At 28.7% G+C, this 21,945-nt stretch overlaps 2 protein-coding genes across 3 annotated transcripts; both read left to right on the top strand.

Moving 5' to 3' along the window:
* Positions 1-317: 317 nt before the first annotated feature.
* Positions 318-3,534, top strand: LOC107173748 (uncharacterized). Its single transcript, XM_015524410.2, has 3 exons — positions 318-450; positions 1,514-1,883; positions 3,102-3,534. The coding sequence occupies exons 1-3, from the start codon at positions 445-447 to the stop codon at positions 3,308-3,310; spliced, it is 585 nt and encodes a 194-aa protein (XP_015379896.1). The 5' UTR covers positions 318-444; the 3' UTR covers positions 3,311-3,534.
* A 3,552-nt stretch (positions 3,535-7,086) lies between these two features.
* Positions 7,087-14,809, top strand: LOC107173747 (GILT-like protein 1). Of its 2 annotated transcripts, XM_015524409.2 has the most exons (6): positions 7,087-7,188; positions 7,263-7,446; positions 7,673-7,804; positions 12,517-12,678; positions 14,292-14,438; positions 14,548-14,809. In XM_015524409.2, the coding sequence occupies exons 2-6, from the start codon at positions 7,372-7,374 to the stop codon at positions 14,674-14,676; spliced, it is 645 nt and encodes a 214-aa protein (XP_015379895.1). In that variant the 5' UTR covers positions 7,087-7,188; positions 7,263-7,371; the 3' UTR covers positions 14,677-14,809. The 2 variants fall into 2 exon arrangements, with proteins under 2 accessions (XP_015379895.1, XP_089078571.1); XM_089222445.1 differs by lacking the exon at positions 7,087-7,188 and having other exon boundaries at positions 7,219-7,446.
* The last annotated feature ends 7,136 nt before the right edge of the window (positions 14,810-21,945 follow it).

The following is a 21,945-nucleotide window of genomic DNA, read 5'->3' on the forward strand; positions in this document are numbered from 1 at the left end:
CATTTACAATAAGCATTTGACAATTATAATTATACATTTTATCTACAGTTACTTGACCAATGCTTAATTTAAGTCAGTATAAACCTTTTTCCAATCTGGGTGTATATTAATAAATTATGTTTTTGACATTAAACAATAGAATGTAACGGGATACTGTACTAATTATTAAATTGGATATTGAACACTTAACTAATGTACCGAACAATTAAATACCATTAATAGGCTTATGTGCAGTTATTAAATTATTATATTTTAAACATTGGTATGGGTAAGTACAGTAATCGATTTTGTATATTATAAAACCCCCAACCTTTCAGGTTCACGGTATCATTTCAGCATCGACTCAAAAATCATTGTCAAGTATTTGGTCAATAATCAATATTGAAAGAGCCGTTTCTGAATTACAACTCAAGACGATTTACAAAGACACTTTTCGAATAAAAAATGACCGTAAGTATATAAATATTACCAATATTATATATGAGCTACACAACACAACGCACCAGCACTATATAGATATCTTTAACATCAACTTTATTGAGATTGTTTCACTGTGAAGCCGTGCAGGTATACTTACCTATCAGTTTATCGTATATTACACACTGAATCGTCAATAAATATCTTGACTATATTGTGTGTTCTTACTCAGAACTTTGTTTTTAGTTACACCACTTGTACAAGATTCGATATATATATGGATGCGTAGATAACCTGAACGAATTTAACAAACTAATAATTTAAACTTGGAAAATTTGGAAATGCCAATACCATTTAAATAGAGATAGAATATATACGTATGAGGATTATTATTATGAATGCAATTATAATATTTAATATCTTGATAGTGAATCAAAACCAAGCGATTATCTTCGCCTATTCATTATAAGTATAGATTCTACTAATCGCTAATAAACTAAAATAGAAAATTAATTATTAATACTTATTGAAATTTAATAGTTTTACTATTACTGAACTAGATATTCGGTGAAAATATTTATTTGCATGGATTCCTGTATAATACATACATTTTTGTTGAAATTCACATTATCCGTGATAAATCAGTCATTCATTGGACAAAAAAATGTCTAAATAAAAATGTATATTTTCGAAAAATGCTCGATCAGTGTATTTAGGCTCCATTGACGAGATACACGGTAATATTAATTTAGTCCAACAAATATTTGTTTGATTATTACTTTATTAGTAATTACTTGAGTCCCTCCAGTCTATTGCAGGTGTTGTTTAGGAGACACCATCACGTTGAAGTTGGTTTAGCAGTTACTTTAAAGTCTCTCGTAAAATGTGTATGCTTGTTTAGTAGTTTACATTGTTTATAGACAGTAAATAAACACAGCTTTCCTTTTAACGCAATTTTGAATAACTGCATAAATGAAATAAAAGGAGTGAGCGAGCTTAGTGAATCACCCTATACAGTGGTATAAAAATAATACAATATACCAGCAGAGCTTACAAACATTACGTAATATTAAAACCGTTTTCCTACCACGTTTAGTTTAGGTGCGTGAGGCTGATGGTGTCCGTGATGGCGCTGGCCACACACTTGCTGGCCGCGCCGTCCACCAGATCGCAGCTGCCCATGGTCAAGACGTCCGAGGACCAGACAGCTGGCGATACGTTACTCGAACTAGCCACGGCCCTGATGACCGGCGGTGCCTTGGCGGGCGGCCGGAAAACGGAAATGCACCACCACAATGACGTCCAAAGTCACAAGCCGCCACACCACCAAGCCATTTCCACGTTAATCCATCTGCTGTTGACCATCGGCAGTGCGTTCGCTCCTCTGGTGGGTGCAATCGTCGGGCCGCTGTTGACTAACATCGCTAACGGGATAACGTGGGCCATATCACACACCATCGCTTCCGGTAAGTCCAAACGTCCAATAAGTACAATTTGATACGTCGAAATTACGTTTACTTCACCAATAATTGACAATTACCCAATTTTAATCCAAGTAAAATATTATCAAAATCAAAGAGTACAGTTAATTATTATGCCTAACACGAATACTTATATATAAGCGATAAGGTCTGCTTACACTGCACGCGCGTAACCGTGCTTGATATAATAAATGATTCTAAATTTCTGATCATGGTGAACGAATATGTATCGATATTATTATTTTTGAGAAAATCGCCGATGAAAATTTTATATTTATAATGCTGTTCGTTTTGTATATTTATAATTTAGATGTATACACCTAATATTATCAGAAACAAATTATAAAATAGTAAATTTAATTTTAAAAACATTTCTGACCTCATAAAATTGATTTGCCCAGATAAAATGTGACCTTGCATATTTTATGTAGGTATAGGTACATGCACATATATTATTATAATATATTGTAGGTCGATGTCGACCTGATCCCGAAAGTGTGACTCTATAGTGTTGTTTGGCTTTTTAAAATGTTGAACTTGACCGATATTCACATACCCAATACGGCATTGTCAAAATCGTATGCATAAACAAAATTATGCAAGTGCCCATGTGACAAATCCGTTTATTTTACATATTATTTTTACCTCAACATTTGGTCGACAATCATTTCGTCTTATATTTTTACTAAATATATTTAAGTGATGGGCAAATATCAATGGGTAAACATATTGCAAAAACGCGTTTTCACTTGTATAATATAATGATTTTTATGATTCATTATCATTTATCATGAGATAAAACATAATCTACGCTACTAAGACTGCAGCAAGCTGAAGTGCACTTGTTCTAAGTCTAAGCTATAATATTATTGTATTATACATAGTTTAGATAGATATCAGAATCTATGATAATATGTTATGATGGGTGATGGGTGGTATTATATTACGATATATTATACGTATTCGCAATAATAAACTAGGGTCAAATGTTACTTGATATATAATTTCAAATTATAATAATGTATTAAAATTCTATCAAAGTGACATAAGCTACGTCTTTGGACTAGGCTTTCACCGTAACGATCGGTTAAGCTCGATTGATAGCATTCACTCGACTCAGACTTAACCTATATACATGTATTCGATCACACGCGGTATTATATGTTTATATGTATACATCATTATGGTGCATCGACGTTTCAGGATTTTCACCTCCACACGGATTGTTCTCACCGGAACTCGGCCACGGAACCGATCACATCAAAGAACACCTGACGTCTTATGCTGCCGAAGGTCAATCCGAAACGGGGTCCGACGCGATTCATCAAGTGCAGCAACCCACGGCCGCCACGGAACCGTCCGAACCCGCGACGGTCGATGACACCAGAAACGAAGTGAAGAAAATAGTATAACGATCCGCCGCAGACGAATAAATTACATATTACATATTACATTATATGATCACGAGTTCATGACGACCACGATTTATTATTTTTTTATAGGCATACAAATTATTATTATAGTTTTGTTCGTTGCGACTGCAGTTTAATTTATTTTATATATTTTTGTTTGTTGAACCTTCCATCTATAATATGATGGAATAAATAACAATAAATCATTAATCATTACATTTGTACGAAGTGTTCTTAGTTATGCTTTTAACTGCGTTTTGATAACGCAAAATTTGTTCATTCGATTCATTACGAAACGTCAACAAAATTTTTATCATAAATATACAATATAGCCTATAGCTTATAGGTATACAATCACCTCATACCTACGTAATATACATAAATTATAACTTAATTTAATATTGGGTTATATATAACACTATAACCCGAATATACTATATTATATTATGACCCCTATACTAATCACTAAATGGTGAGCAGTGTTTAGAAATGTTGTGTCTGTTATAACTATGTTAGAAAATATAAAACTAGCCTATTTTGTTTGAAGTGGAAGTTAAATCGTAATTATACTTACATAGATACATTATTTAGTCTTATACTCTAGATGGAATAAGTGAATTTCAGCCGTTCATTTCGATTTACATATTATATATTATATATTGGATATGTATAGTGGTTGTAACAACTATTTTGCAGAAAACCTGTATGCAAAACCAGTAAAAAACAACGTCATTATACAACTAGGTGTTAGGTACCACTTGCAGGCGGCACTCTTGCAAATTCTTCGGTATCTTTACATATATACAAATAAAATATATTTTTGTTAAATATAAGTAATACGTAACTTATAGATAAATATACCTTGAGCCTCGAGGTAGGTATCTATCATCCATATATAATTATTTGTTTATTTCTCGGGATATTTCATGGTTCAACAATAAATTTCCAAACATCCTTACGAAATTTCCACTGCAGCAATTTTTCTTTCACTTGCCACATCAACAGGCGATACGTTTTAAATGACTTCATTGTCATAATGATTTAGTAAACAACCTTTATTACACGAGATATAGTATTAATCATATATTAGTATATTAATTATCTGATAAAATAATCTAATGTTTTATCAATCTCAATTATTATTAAGTTTCAATCAAAAGATAACCGTATAATAAATATATTTACATGTTCATTCACACATATATATTTAAAAACATTACATCTACGCATATGAATTTATACTTTTCAATTTTAATTAATATTATTAAGAAATTAAAACTCAGATTATACCTATTATAGCTAAAGATATTGTTTTAATTATATATTACGTAAATCTTTAACGGTTTAAAAACGAATGGAGAATAAATTATATACATCGTGTTAACTAATTTGAATCTCAAAACTAATTTTATCTGATATTCCATAAGACATAGGTTACTATAGTATACTAGTATTTAATAATATAGCTCCTTACTCCGGGCAAAAAGTGTAGTTCCCTATTTCTACCTGTAATGATACAAAATCAAATTAGAATATATGTATTATGTCATAGATACCTAGATTCAATTAATTATCACCAGACGATAATTTAAATTTTAGTTTTTTATATGTTACAACTACAAAACAAATACGTAATAACACGTGACCTATTTTCTTTTTGAATGTATATAATCTATTATAATATACAGGTACACATATAGAAGCTTTGGACATTTACGGTGTATTATTATAATTTATAATATAACCTACCTATAGTTAATATAACGGAAGAGCAGATAACAATTTTAATTTACTATCTAGGTATAAGTATTGTAGTTGGTAGCTTTCGTTGCCACCGCATACAAATTTATAAATATTAACTTTAATCTACGCTACATGATTTTTTTTTTTTTAATTATTGTTTTTCTTATCGAATACCATGATAATTGATATTGTTATCAAATTAATTAACTAAAATACTTCATAATTGGGCATCAGCTCTGCCCATTTATTTCTAATAAATAAAAATAATATTCATTTAATATTATTGAACAGTTAAAATTGTCTATAGTAAACTTAAAATAAAACTAATTATCATCTAAAAGAATAAAAATAATTTATCTAAAATAAAAGTCCAGTTCAAAATACGACTAAATTTCTCATAATTTACAAGCTGATGGTAATTATATTTGATGTAATAATTATAATGATATTATCATGGACATACTATTATATGTGTGTATATAATATGATATGTCTGCATATGTACCTGGGACTGGACTGGAAGAGTTTCAGCCTACTATTATCTGTAAGTAATTCGGCCTATTTACCTAAATTTAACGGTCCAACATACATTAACATATTATTAAATATTTATCAATGGTATTTTCACTTTTATTATGAAAACATAAATTTAAGGTAATTTTTCTTATAAGAAACATACTTTTTGTGTATTATATAGTCTACAACACATCTTGAAAAAAAAATAGTTAGTTTTTTAAATTTGTGTTTTGTGTAAAAATGTATAATTACGTATCTTGTGTAAGTCACAAGAAATTGTATTATGATTTTTTTTTTTTTTTTTGATTTTTTATTGATCAAATAAAACTCAGCAGCCATGGCCATTAGTTACAATTTAAATATATTATTCACAGTTTTAGTTACCAACGGTGATGCAACCGTCATCGCCGTATGCTATTGTATTTTTAATTTTGTGTTTATTTTTTTAATATTTCCACGTGTTTTTGTGATAATTCTGTCAAACCTCAAAAGTGCCAAATATCTACGACATAAGTTTGCACTGATTCATATTATTAACATCATAAATCATAATATATTTTAATCGCATACCTTAAATCAAACATAATATGTTCTATGACGCTACTAAGTTTAATTAGTAAGCCCTTGCATGATATAATCGAATTGATCTTAATATATATATATATATATATATATATATATATATATATATATATATATATATATATATATATATATATATATATATATAACTTTTTTAAGTAGCCACTGTCCGGCGGGTCAGTCCGGCCCTAGTGTATACCTATTAAAAATACTAATTTTGTTTTTCTGTACTAAGTCCTTAACGCATAAGGTATACCTAACTATTGAATTAGCTGTTAATACGACATACGACGAATTAACAATTAATTAATATAACTACGGCTCCACATATTATTATATTAAATAAAGTCGCGATATTATTATTTCATCATGTGCATACTTGCCTACTTATACGGTAGATGTAGATAATAAAACCTTCGTCTAAACAAATACAAATTACTAATATAATTATTATACGAATTAAAATAATAATATAATTTCATTGAAATCGTCACATATTGCAATCGCGCGGGAACAGTTAATGCAATGGTGTGCCTATATTGAACTGATATCGATCATGATGTGCCAAGTCTTGCAATGCCTTCATATTTACGTATAAACGTACAATAATTGGTGAGCCTAGGTACAATAAAGCTACATAATAAATCATCTTAAGACTTAAATCAATGCTCTACAACTCCGAAACGCACATGGGCGTTGAGTATACCTACATATTATACAAATCTATTATAATATGGTTGTATTATGGCATAATAATCACTTCTAACGAGACAACGAGGTCATGTTGTTTGCTAACAAAAACCGATTCGTTAAAAGACACACACACACACACACAAGTATATAGGTAACAACGACAATATATACATATTACTCAAATTATTATGCGTACCTACGCTAAGTATATAATAATATTATCGTTTTGTGGGGGGTCATGTCGTGTAGAGTGTGCGTATAATCTACCACAGCCATTACGCAAGAGAATCGCATCATACACAGATGTCTATATATTATATTTATATTTTACGTGTATAGCTGAGGTAGGTATTCCTATGTCGTGTGTAGGATAATCGTATTCTGTAAGAAACTGGTTTCAATTTACTGTATACTGTAGGAGTGCATGAAGAGTGAAAATCGTATCAGATCACTGCGCAGTCCAGTCCGTTCGTCTGCAAGTACACGAGCTGTTGAAAAAAAAACACAAAGGACAATAAAAAATAATCATGAAGTGTTTAATATTCGTGGTAGCTTTGGTGACTTTCGCTACGGTTTCGGCCGACAGGATCAAGCGCGCTCCTGTAAGTATATATGGATTGTATATTATACATTTTTTTGTCATATTTTCACGCAGTTTTTTTTAGAGTCATAGACATTTTAAATCTAGTTATACCAGTGTATAATAATTTTATAATTATTATGTATTCCACTTAAGTATTAAGCTATATAGAAGATATGTAAAATTATTTAAAATGTTTGTCATATTGTATTTAATGAGTATAAAATAACGTTTATTTAACGTTTTAGTTAAAAGTTTCGGTTTACTATGAATCTCATTGTCCGGACAGCAGAGATTTTATTATGGCACAACTTCATCCATACTTCTGTAAAGTACAACAATATTTGAACTTGAACTTGGTGCCCTTCGGTAAAGCATATGTAAGTAAATATATATATAATACACTTACCTATATACACATTATTAATGTATTCTCACTTTTTATTTAATAACCACTTAAACTAACCATTAGTTATAATCTAAAAACAAAGACATTAGAAATAAATTAAAGCGGGTATTGACATGAATAATAGTTTAAAAATTACGAAAAAGTATATAATTACTGTAAGAGAAGCGTATTTATCATTTGTAGTATTTGTACTTCATGGGTACTCACCAACCATACTACTTCAGTGTTCACACATTTTAAGTTCTGAAATTATTTTAACAAATAATAAAATAATATAAATGAGTTTTTCACACTAATGAAATAATCAATTTTATCTTTAAAATAGGTAAGTATAGATATTATGTTTCTACGATATCTAATCACTAATTTATATTATAATACTATTAATACTTCAACGGCTCTATCCATAGAAATTATACTCAAGTCAACAGAGTTATTTATGTAAGTATAGTACCTACAAATATAAATATATGGGAAGAACCACTTGGGTATAATATTTGATACATCACTATATGAAAACACGATTAGACGCATATCATTTTAACTCTTAAGCCTATTAATGTTACCCAGAGGACACCTGAGATGATTGATCGACCTAAGTAATATATTCAATATCTTATTTCAAGCAATGAACACAGTTATAGCTATTTGAGGTAAAATTAACTATAGGTACCCATTACTTAATGAGACGATAGTAAACAGTGGCGTAGTTAAATATTTGTTTTGGGGGAGATAGGCATTTTTTGTAATACAATATTATACTAAATGTTCATGTATAGTGGTGAGTGGTAACTCGAAGTACAAATATTTTAAAAGCTCTAAAGCGAATCTATCCCCTTCGTCCCCTTTAATTACGCCTCTGATAATAAGTAATAATTAAAATAAATAATAACTAATAAATATAATCAACTATTTATTGCAAATTAAATACATCATTTGAAAAAAACTTCAATCCATATGTACGTGTATTTCTTACAAGATAATGTTGTTTAGTAGGTGGGTGGAATGAAAAATGTCTCAAAAAGTAATACCTATATGCATATGCCTATTATAGTACAAACTACAACATATCTACAAATCACAATATATATTATTGATTGGTTATATGTTTAATACGTCATTATTATCTTCTACAGCTATAAAGTAGGTATTTTTTCAGAACAATACTGAAATTTAAATAGTATATAGTATATTATATTTATATACGTTCGGGTTCCTAGTACTTTCTACCCGGTGACCGGTATAATGTTTAGTGTTTATATGATGATAACACATTGACATCACATTTATAAATCTAAATTTGTTGAAGCTCCATATATAGATTGGTTTATTATAGAATAAAAATTTACGGACATCATATTTTTTATAAGTTTTGTTTAAGATTCAACGTTTTGAAATCGATCGTTTCATCACCGTGTCTATTGTCTATCTTCAAAATTCAAAGTGATTAAGTTTGAAAATAAAAAATTCATTTTTCATACAAAAATGTTATATGAGTAGTAGCACCATTTTAGTAACTACCATTAAATCGAGAAATTATTCTTCCTATGCATTCCACAAGACAATAAGCATTACTATAATCAGTGGTGTAGTGGAGGGTACACGGGGGTACACGGCGTGTACACACCTCCTAATTTTATAATTATGCGTGTACCTTTAACGAAAATCGTAGTACGCGGGTACACGGAACATAAATAAGATGAATTAACGTTACCCATCAAATAATATATATATTTATTAAATTTTGATATTTAATAAGTAAAAAAGATAAGCGTAATTTGTTTATTTCACGGACTAAGAAAAGATCATAAAAGTCCATGGTTAACCAAAGTTGGTTAACCTCCCATAGAGATGCTGATGACAACAAATCAAGAAAAGTTAATACCAGCACTGCAACTGAAGATCCAAAATATAAACTATGGCAATTACTTTAACTATTTAAAATGTATTTAAAATATTTCATAATATGTTAATAATTTATATTTTGTGTTAAATTATACAATTTTTAATTTTATCAAGTATTTTATTTTTAAACATTATTTATGGATCATGAGTTTAATTATCAATCATTCTGTAGTAGGAATTATTGTATATTATATTATAGACAACTGATAAATAGATAAAATAGTGGATACTTGTTCAATATGCTATCTACCCTGAGTATTTTGTCTACCATAATTTTATGTTGGTCGATGGCTTAATATGCTATTTATAAATGAAAATTGTGGCTTTGTTTACCAAATATGTTATAATCACTAGTAGAAAACATGAACGAGTACTAATTAGGGGGGTGTGGGGGGCGTAGCCCCCCACGTTTTATTTTACAATGTTTCAAGCGTGTACCCATAAAAATTTTTAGGACTACATCACTGACTATAATATATGTACTTTGTTATTCTGGGTCGAAATTTATAGCCGACTTCCTGCGAAGGGATTGCACAGGATTTATAATCTAATTTGTAAGAATAATATAGAATGTATTATATAATAAATTCAAATATATTAAAACTATTATAAGCATATGGTGGTCGGTGTGACACGGTCATGCGCCGGCTTCCCCAGGGAATACTTGATTCCCACATAAATTCAGTGGATGAATGTGGATATGAATATTATCATAGTTATAACTTATAAATCATCACATTTTATATAATAAGAATACTATAAAAAATGTGTGCTACGCTATAATTATATATAATTAATAAAATAAGATCTTTCGTTATTTAAACAATTTTAATTCACCAATAATCATAAAGATTTGGTCTCGATCGACTAAATAATCAACTCATAACTTTGTAAATCAATTAATTTTTGATTTTAACCCTCGAAAAATATCTTCTTATATAAGAAATATAAAAACTTCAAAATATGACTACAAAATGTCAAAATATCCAAATAATTATATGCACTGAGATAAGTTTTCAACTAAGTTGTAAATCATATTTGAACTTACTTAGCGTAGAGTAAGAGCAATTAGAAAAACTATACAAATACATCAATAAATATTTTCTCTAATTGACTAGTTCTCACTCATCAGTCATCACTATAATTAAACATTTACACTTAATGCTAAAGTTAAGTCATTGCTTACATAATATTATATTGACTACATTCCTTTAGGTATCTATACTAATATATTAATGGCCTTATCACATCCTTGTTAACTTGTTTATAGTTATTTATAGGTATATTACATAATAACATGCACATATTGGTTATTAGTTTATTACATTCGATATAAATTACCTACCTACCTACCTCGTATTCATAAAAAAATTTGCGTTAAAAATGAGAAAAATAACAAATTTTTGTGACATTAATGGTGAATCCATCATTATCAAAATTTAGTGTGCTTATGTCAGGTATTCCCTGGATAAACAATTTTTATTAGATTCCCTCACAATATAAAAGTCTGATGGTCACGCCTATAATTTATAGCAAGCCTGGGCAATAGTTAATGATAATTTTTAACTGAGTTAAGTTAAGTTAATGGAAAACATTTTAAAAAGTTTAAAGTTAATAGTTAACCTAATTCTTTTTTTAACTCAGTTAAGTTAAAAGTTATATGAACATTTTCAATTAACTTATGAACTTAAGTTAAGTTATTTTTTTTTTTATAATATCCATATAAATAATAAAAATCATAAATATTATTGACCTCAGGAAATAGCCAATAGCTTTTCTATACATAAGTATTGAATTAATAGAATTAAGTAGTAGGTATGAAAAAATTCAAAATTGAAATAATACCGAAACAAATACAATCTTTTGATTTATTAATACACTAATACAGATAAGCATTATACATTTTTTTTAAATTATTAAATAAAAATAACATGGTATTTAAGAATGTACTCTGAATACTTTTTCAGGAAACTAAAAGTCTAAAACAGTTAGAGAATATAGCCAACTTTATACTTCATTATATTTATTATTTAATTATTTATAAATTAACTTAACTTGAATTTGATTAAAAGTAACTAGTTATTTATTAAGTTTATCAATTAAAATAAGTTAAGTTAAAAATTAAGTTTATGAAAATTAAATTTTAAAAAGTTAAGTTAAAAGTTAAAATTAATTTAACTTTTAACTTTTTAACGCGTTTATGCGCAGGCTTGATTTATAAATTATAGTTAGTACTGGATATTACTCTATTAGAAACGATATAAACTATAAACTATATAGTGATAATACTGTATTCCAGTTGTAATCAGCGTTTTTCTTACATTTAACTATATAATTACAATTTAGTATACAAACATTACAAACCAAAATATAAATTACAAGTAGTTAGAAACCTGTACAAATATGATAAATACATATATACTGATTTATAAAAAAGTACCTAATTTAAGATACAAAAATGTATATTATATACGTATGGGGAGTGCCTAGATATTTTTCCGAGAGGGGGTCAATATTTTAACTAGCACGTATTCAAAATGTATTTATTTCACTAAATAGTAGGTACGCTGTATCTGAATTCGTTAAAATTTCAGAGGGTTGTGAATACGCTAATCCCTCTAGGCACACCTTTGCCTATACAATATAGCAAGTATTACTATATGAATATGATATAAACCCGATGTTCACTACCCATATAAGATAGAGTCTAGATTAAGTATTATAAAATGAAACATGCTGATCGATTATTCAAATATCATTTTTTTCTTTTAATTTTAGAGTTCAGATCAAGGTTTCATTTGCCAGCACGGACCTAAAGAATGCCGTGGTAATACAATACATAACTGTGTGTTGAAACGCATACAAGATTCTAAAGCTCAAGTAGAGTACGTGAATTGTGCCATGTACGATCCGGACCAACCAGGACACATTGAGAAAACGGTACTTTTTAACATTTATACGGATACAATTTGAGTACGTAGAGCAATATAGAAAGTCTATTTAATGGTATATATACCTATGTTTAATACCTATTATAGTAATGGATAAGCATGATGGTAACTGCAGATGTAAAATAGAATAGTTTTTTACAACCATACCATTAGAGAGCAATAACAAATAGCTGTATATTGTAACTAATATAAATATATAATGCTCCTAACCATTGACACGACTGAATTGATTATATTATTAAAAAGGGTGTATACTATAAGTCTATAAACTATAGCTGCTACAGTGCTACTGATATTTAGAGTCGATATTAAACGAGAACACCTTCCATCCTGAGAAGAGGTGATTTTAATTTTACGGAATTCAGCTTATCAAAATATATTAAATGGAGTTAAGTATTGATAAAAAATGGGTGATTGTAAACTTTCCCAATTTTGATGACCAAATACATTGATCTTCCGATGATAAACTCTCCCGGATCTACTCCAAAACTACCTGAGATCTGACGGGTACATCGTGTAAACTCTCCCAGGTTATAAACTGCCTAAAGAGTACGTGTAAATTATCCCAAGTCAGTAATTACTTTTTTTTCACATTATAATTATACCATCATAATTTAATATTTATAACAATATAAAATGAGCAAACAACTTTTTTAAATTAATCAACATATTCGAATTCCATTAAAAAAATTGTTAATTATTTAAATTATAGTAAATGATAAAAGTAATAACAATCTAAATCAATTTCAAATTAAACCAACATTTTAATTTAATTTTTTTAATAACAAACATATAAGAATTTAAAAAACTTAAGATTCTATTTTTGGTCTTTTAAGTGTAGAATATTTTGCAACATAACTTTAAAACAACTCGAGAGAGTTTATATATCCCCTTTAAGAGGACGTGATATCCGCATGTGTGGTTTCTGTCATACAACTATACAAGTGTGTAACATTGCAAAAACGCCAAAAACTGTTTAGCATGAGATAGATCCACGTCTGTAGCTACTCTTAGTAGAAACACCAAAAGTTAACACAATATAGAAGATAATATTTTCTGTATATTGCATATTGTTTTTAATTGTTTGATATCTTCAAAAAAGTTATAATATTTTTAAGTTTTTCAAACTTCAATAGCTTTTGATATTTTGGTCTTATTAAAAAATAAAAACACCATGACACCGTTAAAATTCTCCTTTTTTCATGGTGAAAATTTGGTTTCTTAGTTGTAATTTTAGACTTCTAAGTTCTTCACCGCGCGAAACAGTTTTTGCTATGTTACGCACTTGTAAGACGGAGAGACAACACATGCAGGTATCACGTCCTCTTAAGTAAACATAATATTAATCCGGGAGAGATTACTTATTTTAAAAATCAGGAGAGTTTATTATACTATGTATCGAGAGTTTACCACGACTCAAAACAATTATACATATCTTTTTATAATTTAACACAATTTATCAGAAACTTCTTATTTAAATATAACGCATCACGCCCACGCGTATAAATGTATAGTTAGTAATTAAGTACCTATATCATAATATGTTATTTTTTCTGTGAAGGTATAAAATATTTTCAACTATTAGTTTTAAATTTGTTTCAGTGTGTCGAAGGAAGTGGCTTGAACGTTGACCAAGTGCAAAAATGTTTTACTTCGTCGGAGGGCTATGAAATGATGCTCAAGGCTGAGAAAGAAACCAAAGCCATGACACCTGGGCCATTGTTTGTGCCTACTATAGTGTTTGACGATGTACGTGTATAATATGTTTTTAAGTACCAAATTGATGTGTTTCATTAACCATATAATAATAATATAAAGTTGATTTTTTTAAATTTCTTAAATTTTGTTGTCTATTCAGGAATACAATGACGATGATCAAAACCAAGCGTTTGTGAATTTCGAATCGACGCTTTGCGAAAAACTAGTTAGCCGTGGACATACAGACGTGTGCTCAAACGGTGCAATCATAAACCCTCAAACATGTTGAACGATTTATCCACCATACCTAATAATAATGATCATATCAATAATGCTTTTGTTATTATTCATTATATTATCCTTATTATTATATAGATTAAAATGAAATTTGTATATAAATATTAAATTTATGTAATTTTAAATTATTAATCTAATATATTCATATATAATCACAGATATAAAATACATACATAATGATAATAAGACACGAACATCCATAGAGACGCAGTTTTCTTGATTATATCACTACGACAATATATTAGGTATTTTTCATTTATATCATTCCATATATTCCAGATTAAGATATTTCATGTATTTATCTAAAGACATAAATAAATACGTTAGTCTTAAACTATATTATTCTTATTTGAAAATGATTACATATTTATCGATATTTATGCAGTATAACACTAGTGTTTTCCATTATGTTTTCGGCGGACCAGGGTCGTAATTAGTGCTTTAGGGTTAGAGGTTCGTGGTCATGATGCTTGACAACAAAGCAGCAACAGTAAACATTATTCGTGGAGACTAATACAATTATAAATTTTACTATATTATGTGCAATGATGTTTTCAAAACATTTAGATTAATGTTATGCTATTAGCTATTTATACCGCATGAACCTACCTATTCACACTGTTCTACGGTAAGGTGGTATTGATTCAAAAATAAATAAAAATAATGTATGATAGAAATATAAACAATTGGGTATAATAATTAAATATTGATTAATATGATAAGTGCAATGTTTTTGGTAAAAATTAAACCTTCTTTAATACTAATGTTGAATAATAATAAATAATTTACTTTAATAGTATAATATCAAAAAAATGAATCATGAGATATACTCGACAAACATATCGTAGGTATAGGCTGTGACAGACAATTTTCACTAAAAATCTTTTTTTGTATACAATGAAAATACATCATTGAATTTAAATTTAACACATCCACTACAGTGACCTACATCGGCTACACCTACTATACAGCAGAGCGGTACCTATATTAGTCATATTTTTTTCATTGAATATCAATCATATGAAAAACTTTTTATATTTCACCATGACTATTAACTTAAAATTTCAAACCGCTATTGTCGAACCAAGAATACAGGCGAACCCGAAATTAACTATTAAAGTAAATTTCCTAAAGCACCCGCAGATGCTCTAGATTTTTGTAAACAGTACTCCAAAATCATTACACTTTTCTGTGTTGAGAGTCTACGTTGACTCTTGAAATCTAGCAAAAATATTTTTATGCATGAACATTTTGCGAAAACTTATCTATTATAATAGATAATGACTAAAGCAAGGTAGGTACAACGGGAGATGGACAATCGACCGACAGGACATTCGACCGACAACCAAAATACCGACAAGACTATTAACCGACAGGGTCAATCGATCGACAACCAAAATACCGACATGACAATCGATTGACAATAATATAACATGTTTAATATGGTAAAAATTGTTTAATGATAAAGTAAATAATAGTATATGTTAAATAATATAATAAATTTAAAAAAATATATTGATTACCTCCATGATATTACCTCGTGATATTCCTCCATTATACTTAAATAAAATACGCACAGAGACTGCGTGTATCTTCGTCGGATCAACTAAATTTATACTGTTGGAAAAAGGTATCGCGCGTTAATTGAGTTCTCGTTGTCGTGCGATAAAATTTTTCGATTAGATAAAAACATTAAACGAATCGGAACTGCTTATCCATTTCTGGACCAATATTTATATCTAAAATGTTCTAACATCTGATAATTTCGGTATAAACCACATTATTCTGAGGCTTATTTTTTATTTAAAAAAAAAACCGTTTTCTTTGTAATATACATTATTAACAATAATATACCAATATTATACATTATGCACAGATTTTAAAACGAGAATATAAATATAAAGTGAAATTAAATTACAATATATTATATTATTGTCAATCGATTGTCTTGTCGGTATTTTGGTTGTCGGTCGATTGTCCTGTCGGTCGATTGTCAATCTCCCGTTGTACCTAAGGCATATAAAAATAATATTTATATTGAGATTTATAATTTTATAAAGTACACTTTATTGGTATTTTCATATGAGCCCAAGGCTTACCCCGTGTGAGGAATTATCACAATGCGGTAAACTTTGCGATCAAATATTCTATCCATATCCATTAAAAACTCGAGAAGAACGCCACTGCGTAGTGTACCTAGTATATTATGATACCATGACAGTGATTCATGAAACTGTGTTCATTGAAGTTATTTAATTATGTAATATATTTTGCATAAATATTATACTATGAATTTTAATAAAATATTCTGCCAATAAACATGTTATGAATTGTTAATAGAAAATAATAATTTAACTTAATTGTTTTTTTTTAATTAGTATAACAAGTCTGTTAGCCAGACACCTATTACAATACTCATTTCAGTCATATTCAAAAAAATATTTTAGTTTAAATTACAATTTAAATAAGTTATAAATATAACTATTATTATCGTGAATATATATAAATGATCTATAATAATTGTATCTAATAATAATATTAATAAGTAGACCTATAATATTTGTGTGTTAACAAATAACAATATCTACACCGGGCACAGACTGACAGACTGTACTATGTATAGGTACCTATATGATCTAAATACTAAAAGGTAACATTTATAGTTGGTAAAATTAATCACAAATTATTTTCCTGAACCGAATCCAATATTAATTTTAAGATACAATTTTTCTTGAAAAAACTTTTTTAAATTTAGTAATTACTCATAACTTTACTATTAATAACTTTAATATTTGATAAGTTTTATAAATAGACAAGTTATAGACATTTTTCTGACCTCAAAATTAGTAGTGAAATTTCTATTATTATTTCAAGTTTTAAACAACAATTGCCTAATAGTTATAAATGAAAATGAATGATTATATTATAATACATATATTGATTTTAAAATACAACAGGAATATGATATACATAATATAATATACTTTTAGAAAATTAATGCCTAATCTTTATAAATATATATATATATATATATATATATGTATAACTCTACTGTACGTGTGTATGTCACTGAACTCCTAAACGGCTGGACCAATTTGAATGAATATTTTTGTATACGTTTGGGTGACGCCCTAGATGGTTTAGATTCACAAATCAGCCCGGCAGATGGGACATGGCGGCGCCGAGCATGGATATTATCCATTGGATAATGAAAAATGTACGAAAAATTTTCCAAAAAATTGTTTAAATGATACAATAACTGATATCGATGAGCTATCATAGTATTTACTAATAGCTAATAATAATAATAAAAAAAAAAAACTGATATCGATAGTTATCTATTGTATCGTCGAAGAAACACTGACCATGGTGGTCAATCACATCAATTACATTTGCTGGAAGATGACAACCATTAGAATATTATACTTGCAGATGCATCATTGAGTTCCTCTCCTCATCAAATACTCCAACTATTGGCCATATTTTTGACAAAATGTTTTCCATCTCATTATCTCAAGCTTCTATTCTCTGGGACAAATATAAAGTTTTCATGATCACATTCTGCATCGCATTCGGATTGCTTATCAAGATCCCAACATCAATTTTTCGCCGGAAATATATAACGAGGCGCTAATAAAGATTGCAGATATTTGCTTTCTGATTTCGAATAATATGTTACTCATTAATTTTGGTATGCCCTCACCTAACCTCCCTGTTGCCTTGTAACCGCGGGCGTCAGTCGTTTCCGCCAAAAAACTCGATTTTCGTTTCCGCCAATTATTGTTTCCGCCAAAACGAAAAAGGTTTGATTTTCATTTCCGCCAAATTCATTTCTGCCTACCTGTCTAAATTATAGTTTGAGAACCATTTAGAGTTACCCAGGGGCCACCACGAGGAGGTGGTTCTCATTGACCCCCAAAAATTATTTGACTTAATTTTTGGATTTAAGTTAAACATTTGAATTTGAATTAAATTAAGTCAATTTATTATTAATTAAGTCTATGTACATATCTAGTAGTAGTTATATACTTCTATAATTAATTATTAATTATTATTTTGAATAATGATTACATACCTTTTTTAAAATAAATACATTTTTTAACATACCTGTTGTACTGATTAAAACATTGTCATCATCAACATAAACAGTTGCGGTACAAGTTTTGATAAAACAGCGATACCGTGAAATATTTGTTTGGACAGATTTATACGAAAAATTAAATTTGAACCCATCAATCACAATCATTTTTTTACCACGTTTACTCGTTATGAATTCCATAATATTCCAATATATTATTCAATAATTAATAGACGTATATAATATTCACGGTTCACGTGGACTCCTAATTTCGTCGTTGTTACTACAGTACTCACAGATCTGATCACAGAACTCCGATCCCGATAACACGGACACTGCAGATATATCTACACGTGATATAGATTAAATCGATTTATATTTATTTTTAATATTATATAGGTATTTCTACGTTTAAAATCAATTATCTCTTTATGATATCTTCAATATACAATGGATTATCGACATGGTACATTATGTACATCGATGGTCGATAGCACTACAGACAGACTAGGGGTTCTCAAACTCCAGCTCAATAATATAGGTAGAAATAGATTTGGCGGAAATGAAAATCAAACCTTTTTCGTTTAGGCGGAAACAATAATTGGCGGAAACGAAAATCGAGTTTTTTGGCGGAAACGATGACCGCCCGTAACCGCTAACTATCCTGTTAAATTTTTGAATACGCTGGGTTAACCAGAAATGCCACTACATAACTTGCAATAAAAAATTGACTCACCTATCATTTTGCTTAGGAATTTAAATACACCTAAGCTATGCAACGGTACAAGATTAGTCATAAAAACAATTATGAGCAATGCTCTTGAAGCTACGATTTTGAACGGCAAATTTGAAGGTGAAGCTGTTCTCCTGCCACAATCCCAATGATCCCTTCAACTCACCCATTCTATTCAAACGTCTGAAATTTCCAATTCGCTTAGCATTTGTTATGACTATTAATAAGTCACAAGGTCAAACAATGTCGATTTGTGATTTGAATTTAGAAAATCCGGTCTTTTCACATGGCCAATTATATGTGGCGTATTCTCGCGTTGGAAACCCGTCAAGTTTATTCATTTATACTCCTCAGGAATTGACTAAAAATATTGTTCATCAACTCGCATTAAGATAAAATTAAACAAACATTATTGATTATAACGTATTGTTTTTAGAAAAATTGATGTTATTTGTCTTTTATTTCATACTTTGTTTAATATCCTAATCGCTTGAAATATCATGCAGGGCTACGTCTGTCGGGTCCGCTAGTAATCGTTTAGTTTTATAATAAAATATATAGTTATTTGCACAGATGAAAAATGATATAAAGCCGTTTCAGAAACATAAAAAAATAAAACATTGACAATTTGACATATATTTTCACCCACTTGTGTACACAGTAATTAAATAAGCAATTATAATAACTAAACTTTTTTATCTCTAATATTTACAGTGATTTTTTTTTATACATAAATGAATAACTCAAATCTAAACTATTCATATGTTCATACTTCATTTATCCGTGTTACCTATTGTCTATTACTATTAGATATTCCAATTTAAAAATATACAGGTGTAATAATTGGTTAATGAGAACAAACATATACATTAAGTACCAATATTACTAAAATATGATTATATGAAAACGTGTCATAATATCGTAATAATGCATCATTTATTATTTAGAAGCTAAATAATTATTAATTTAATCATATTATTATGGTGCCTTATATAGTTATAACTTTATAAGTTTATAACATATATCGTCTAACGTAAATCTTTTACAATAATTTAAATCTAAAAAATAATAATATAGTGGTTTAATTTATAAATTATTGATCATGAATCAATGCTTAACCTACCTACCTAAGCAGTGCATAATAAGTTATGGGCCATCAAGAATATTTTATGTAGGTACCTAATACCACCTACAGTAAATTAATAACTTACCTAATAAACAATCAAGCAATTTATTATTTATCGAAGGAACATAATATTATAATGGGAGAATTTTAAATTTAAATTTAACAATGATATAAAAATAAACTTATCATTTGATAAAGTAGACAGTAGTAGCGAGTAGGAACTATAAGAAGGGTTTAAACTACTAAATATAATTAACCATTGTTTCCTGTAGTTCCACAAACGCTAAAGAATAATATTTTGGGGGATAAACGATCATAAACGTTTAAACACAATGACCCAATCCAGTATGTTTTAGTAGAAATATACACAACGTTTGAAGCAGGGGCGTACTCGAGGGGAGGGGGGGGGGGTGAACCTCCCCCATGACTTCTCTAACCTATGTAGTCTTGTGCGTTCGTGCTTATATATAATATAATTCACAGGAGCAATTTTCTAAAAAAAAATTTTTTTAACAAAATTTTTAAAAAGAAGGTGACAAAGTACAGTGGATAAAAAGCAAAATGTTCAACCCCCCCCCCACATTGAAAACTTCTGAATACGCCTCTGGTTTGAAGTATTTGAATACATAGAATACAATTTATTTAGATAGTACATAACCATAATTTTACCTGGAAAATCAGAGAATGTGGATACGTGATATAACGATGGACACATTTGGAAACAATAAAATCAACGATATATGTAATAATGCATGTATTTGTTATTCGGTGGCTTACTATTGTCTATTGTCTGTTATTTTGTTATTTACAAAAATTGCAAAAATAGGAAAATACAATTTTTTGATTTTTATAGATTTAATATAATACATTATACCATATACCAATATTTTAATACTACAGTTGCAGAAAAAGTTTTTGAGACTAACAATTATGAGTCAACTTATTCGCGGTGTACCTACATGGTGTCTCCTGGATAACGCTAATAAATGTTCAAAAAAAAAAAAAAAAAAAATAGAAAAAAATGTTTGAAAACTTTTAGCCAAACATATAATATTTTTTTTTAATATGATTTATCCACCTAAACGTAATATTCATTTTTTGTGTCTAAACTAAGTGTTGTACGAAACTTTTATACTTTGTAGCTACTCAATGGTTCGGCTAACGTGGAATTTGTTCCAATTATACAACTTACAACTTTTCAAATTGGTTCTCAATGTTCCCATATACACATATCAGTATTCTTATCATTTTTTAATAGGTTATACAATATCTAAGAATGTGTATAAATATAATATAATACGTATTTATATATTTTTGTTTAAAC

The sequence above is a fragment of the Diuraphis noxia genome, unplaced genomic scaffold (genome assembly GCF_037042655.1).
Source record: "Diuraphis noxia isolate RWA-SAM2 unplaced genomic scaffold, SU_Dnox_SAM2 contig0003, whole genome shotgun sequence".
Taxonomy (NCBI): Eukaryota; Metazoa; Arthropoda; class Insecta; order Hemiptera; family Aphididae; genus Diuraphis; species Diuraphis noxia.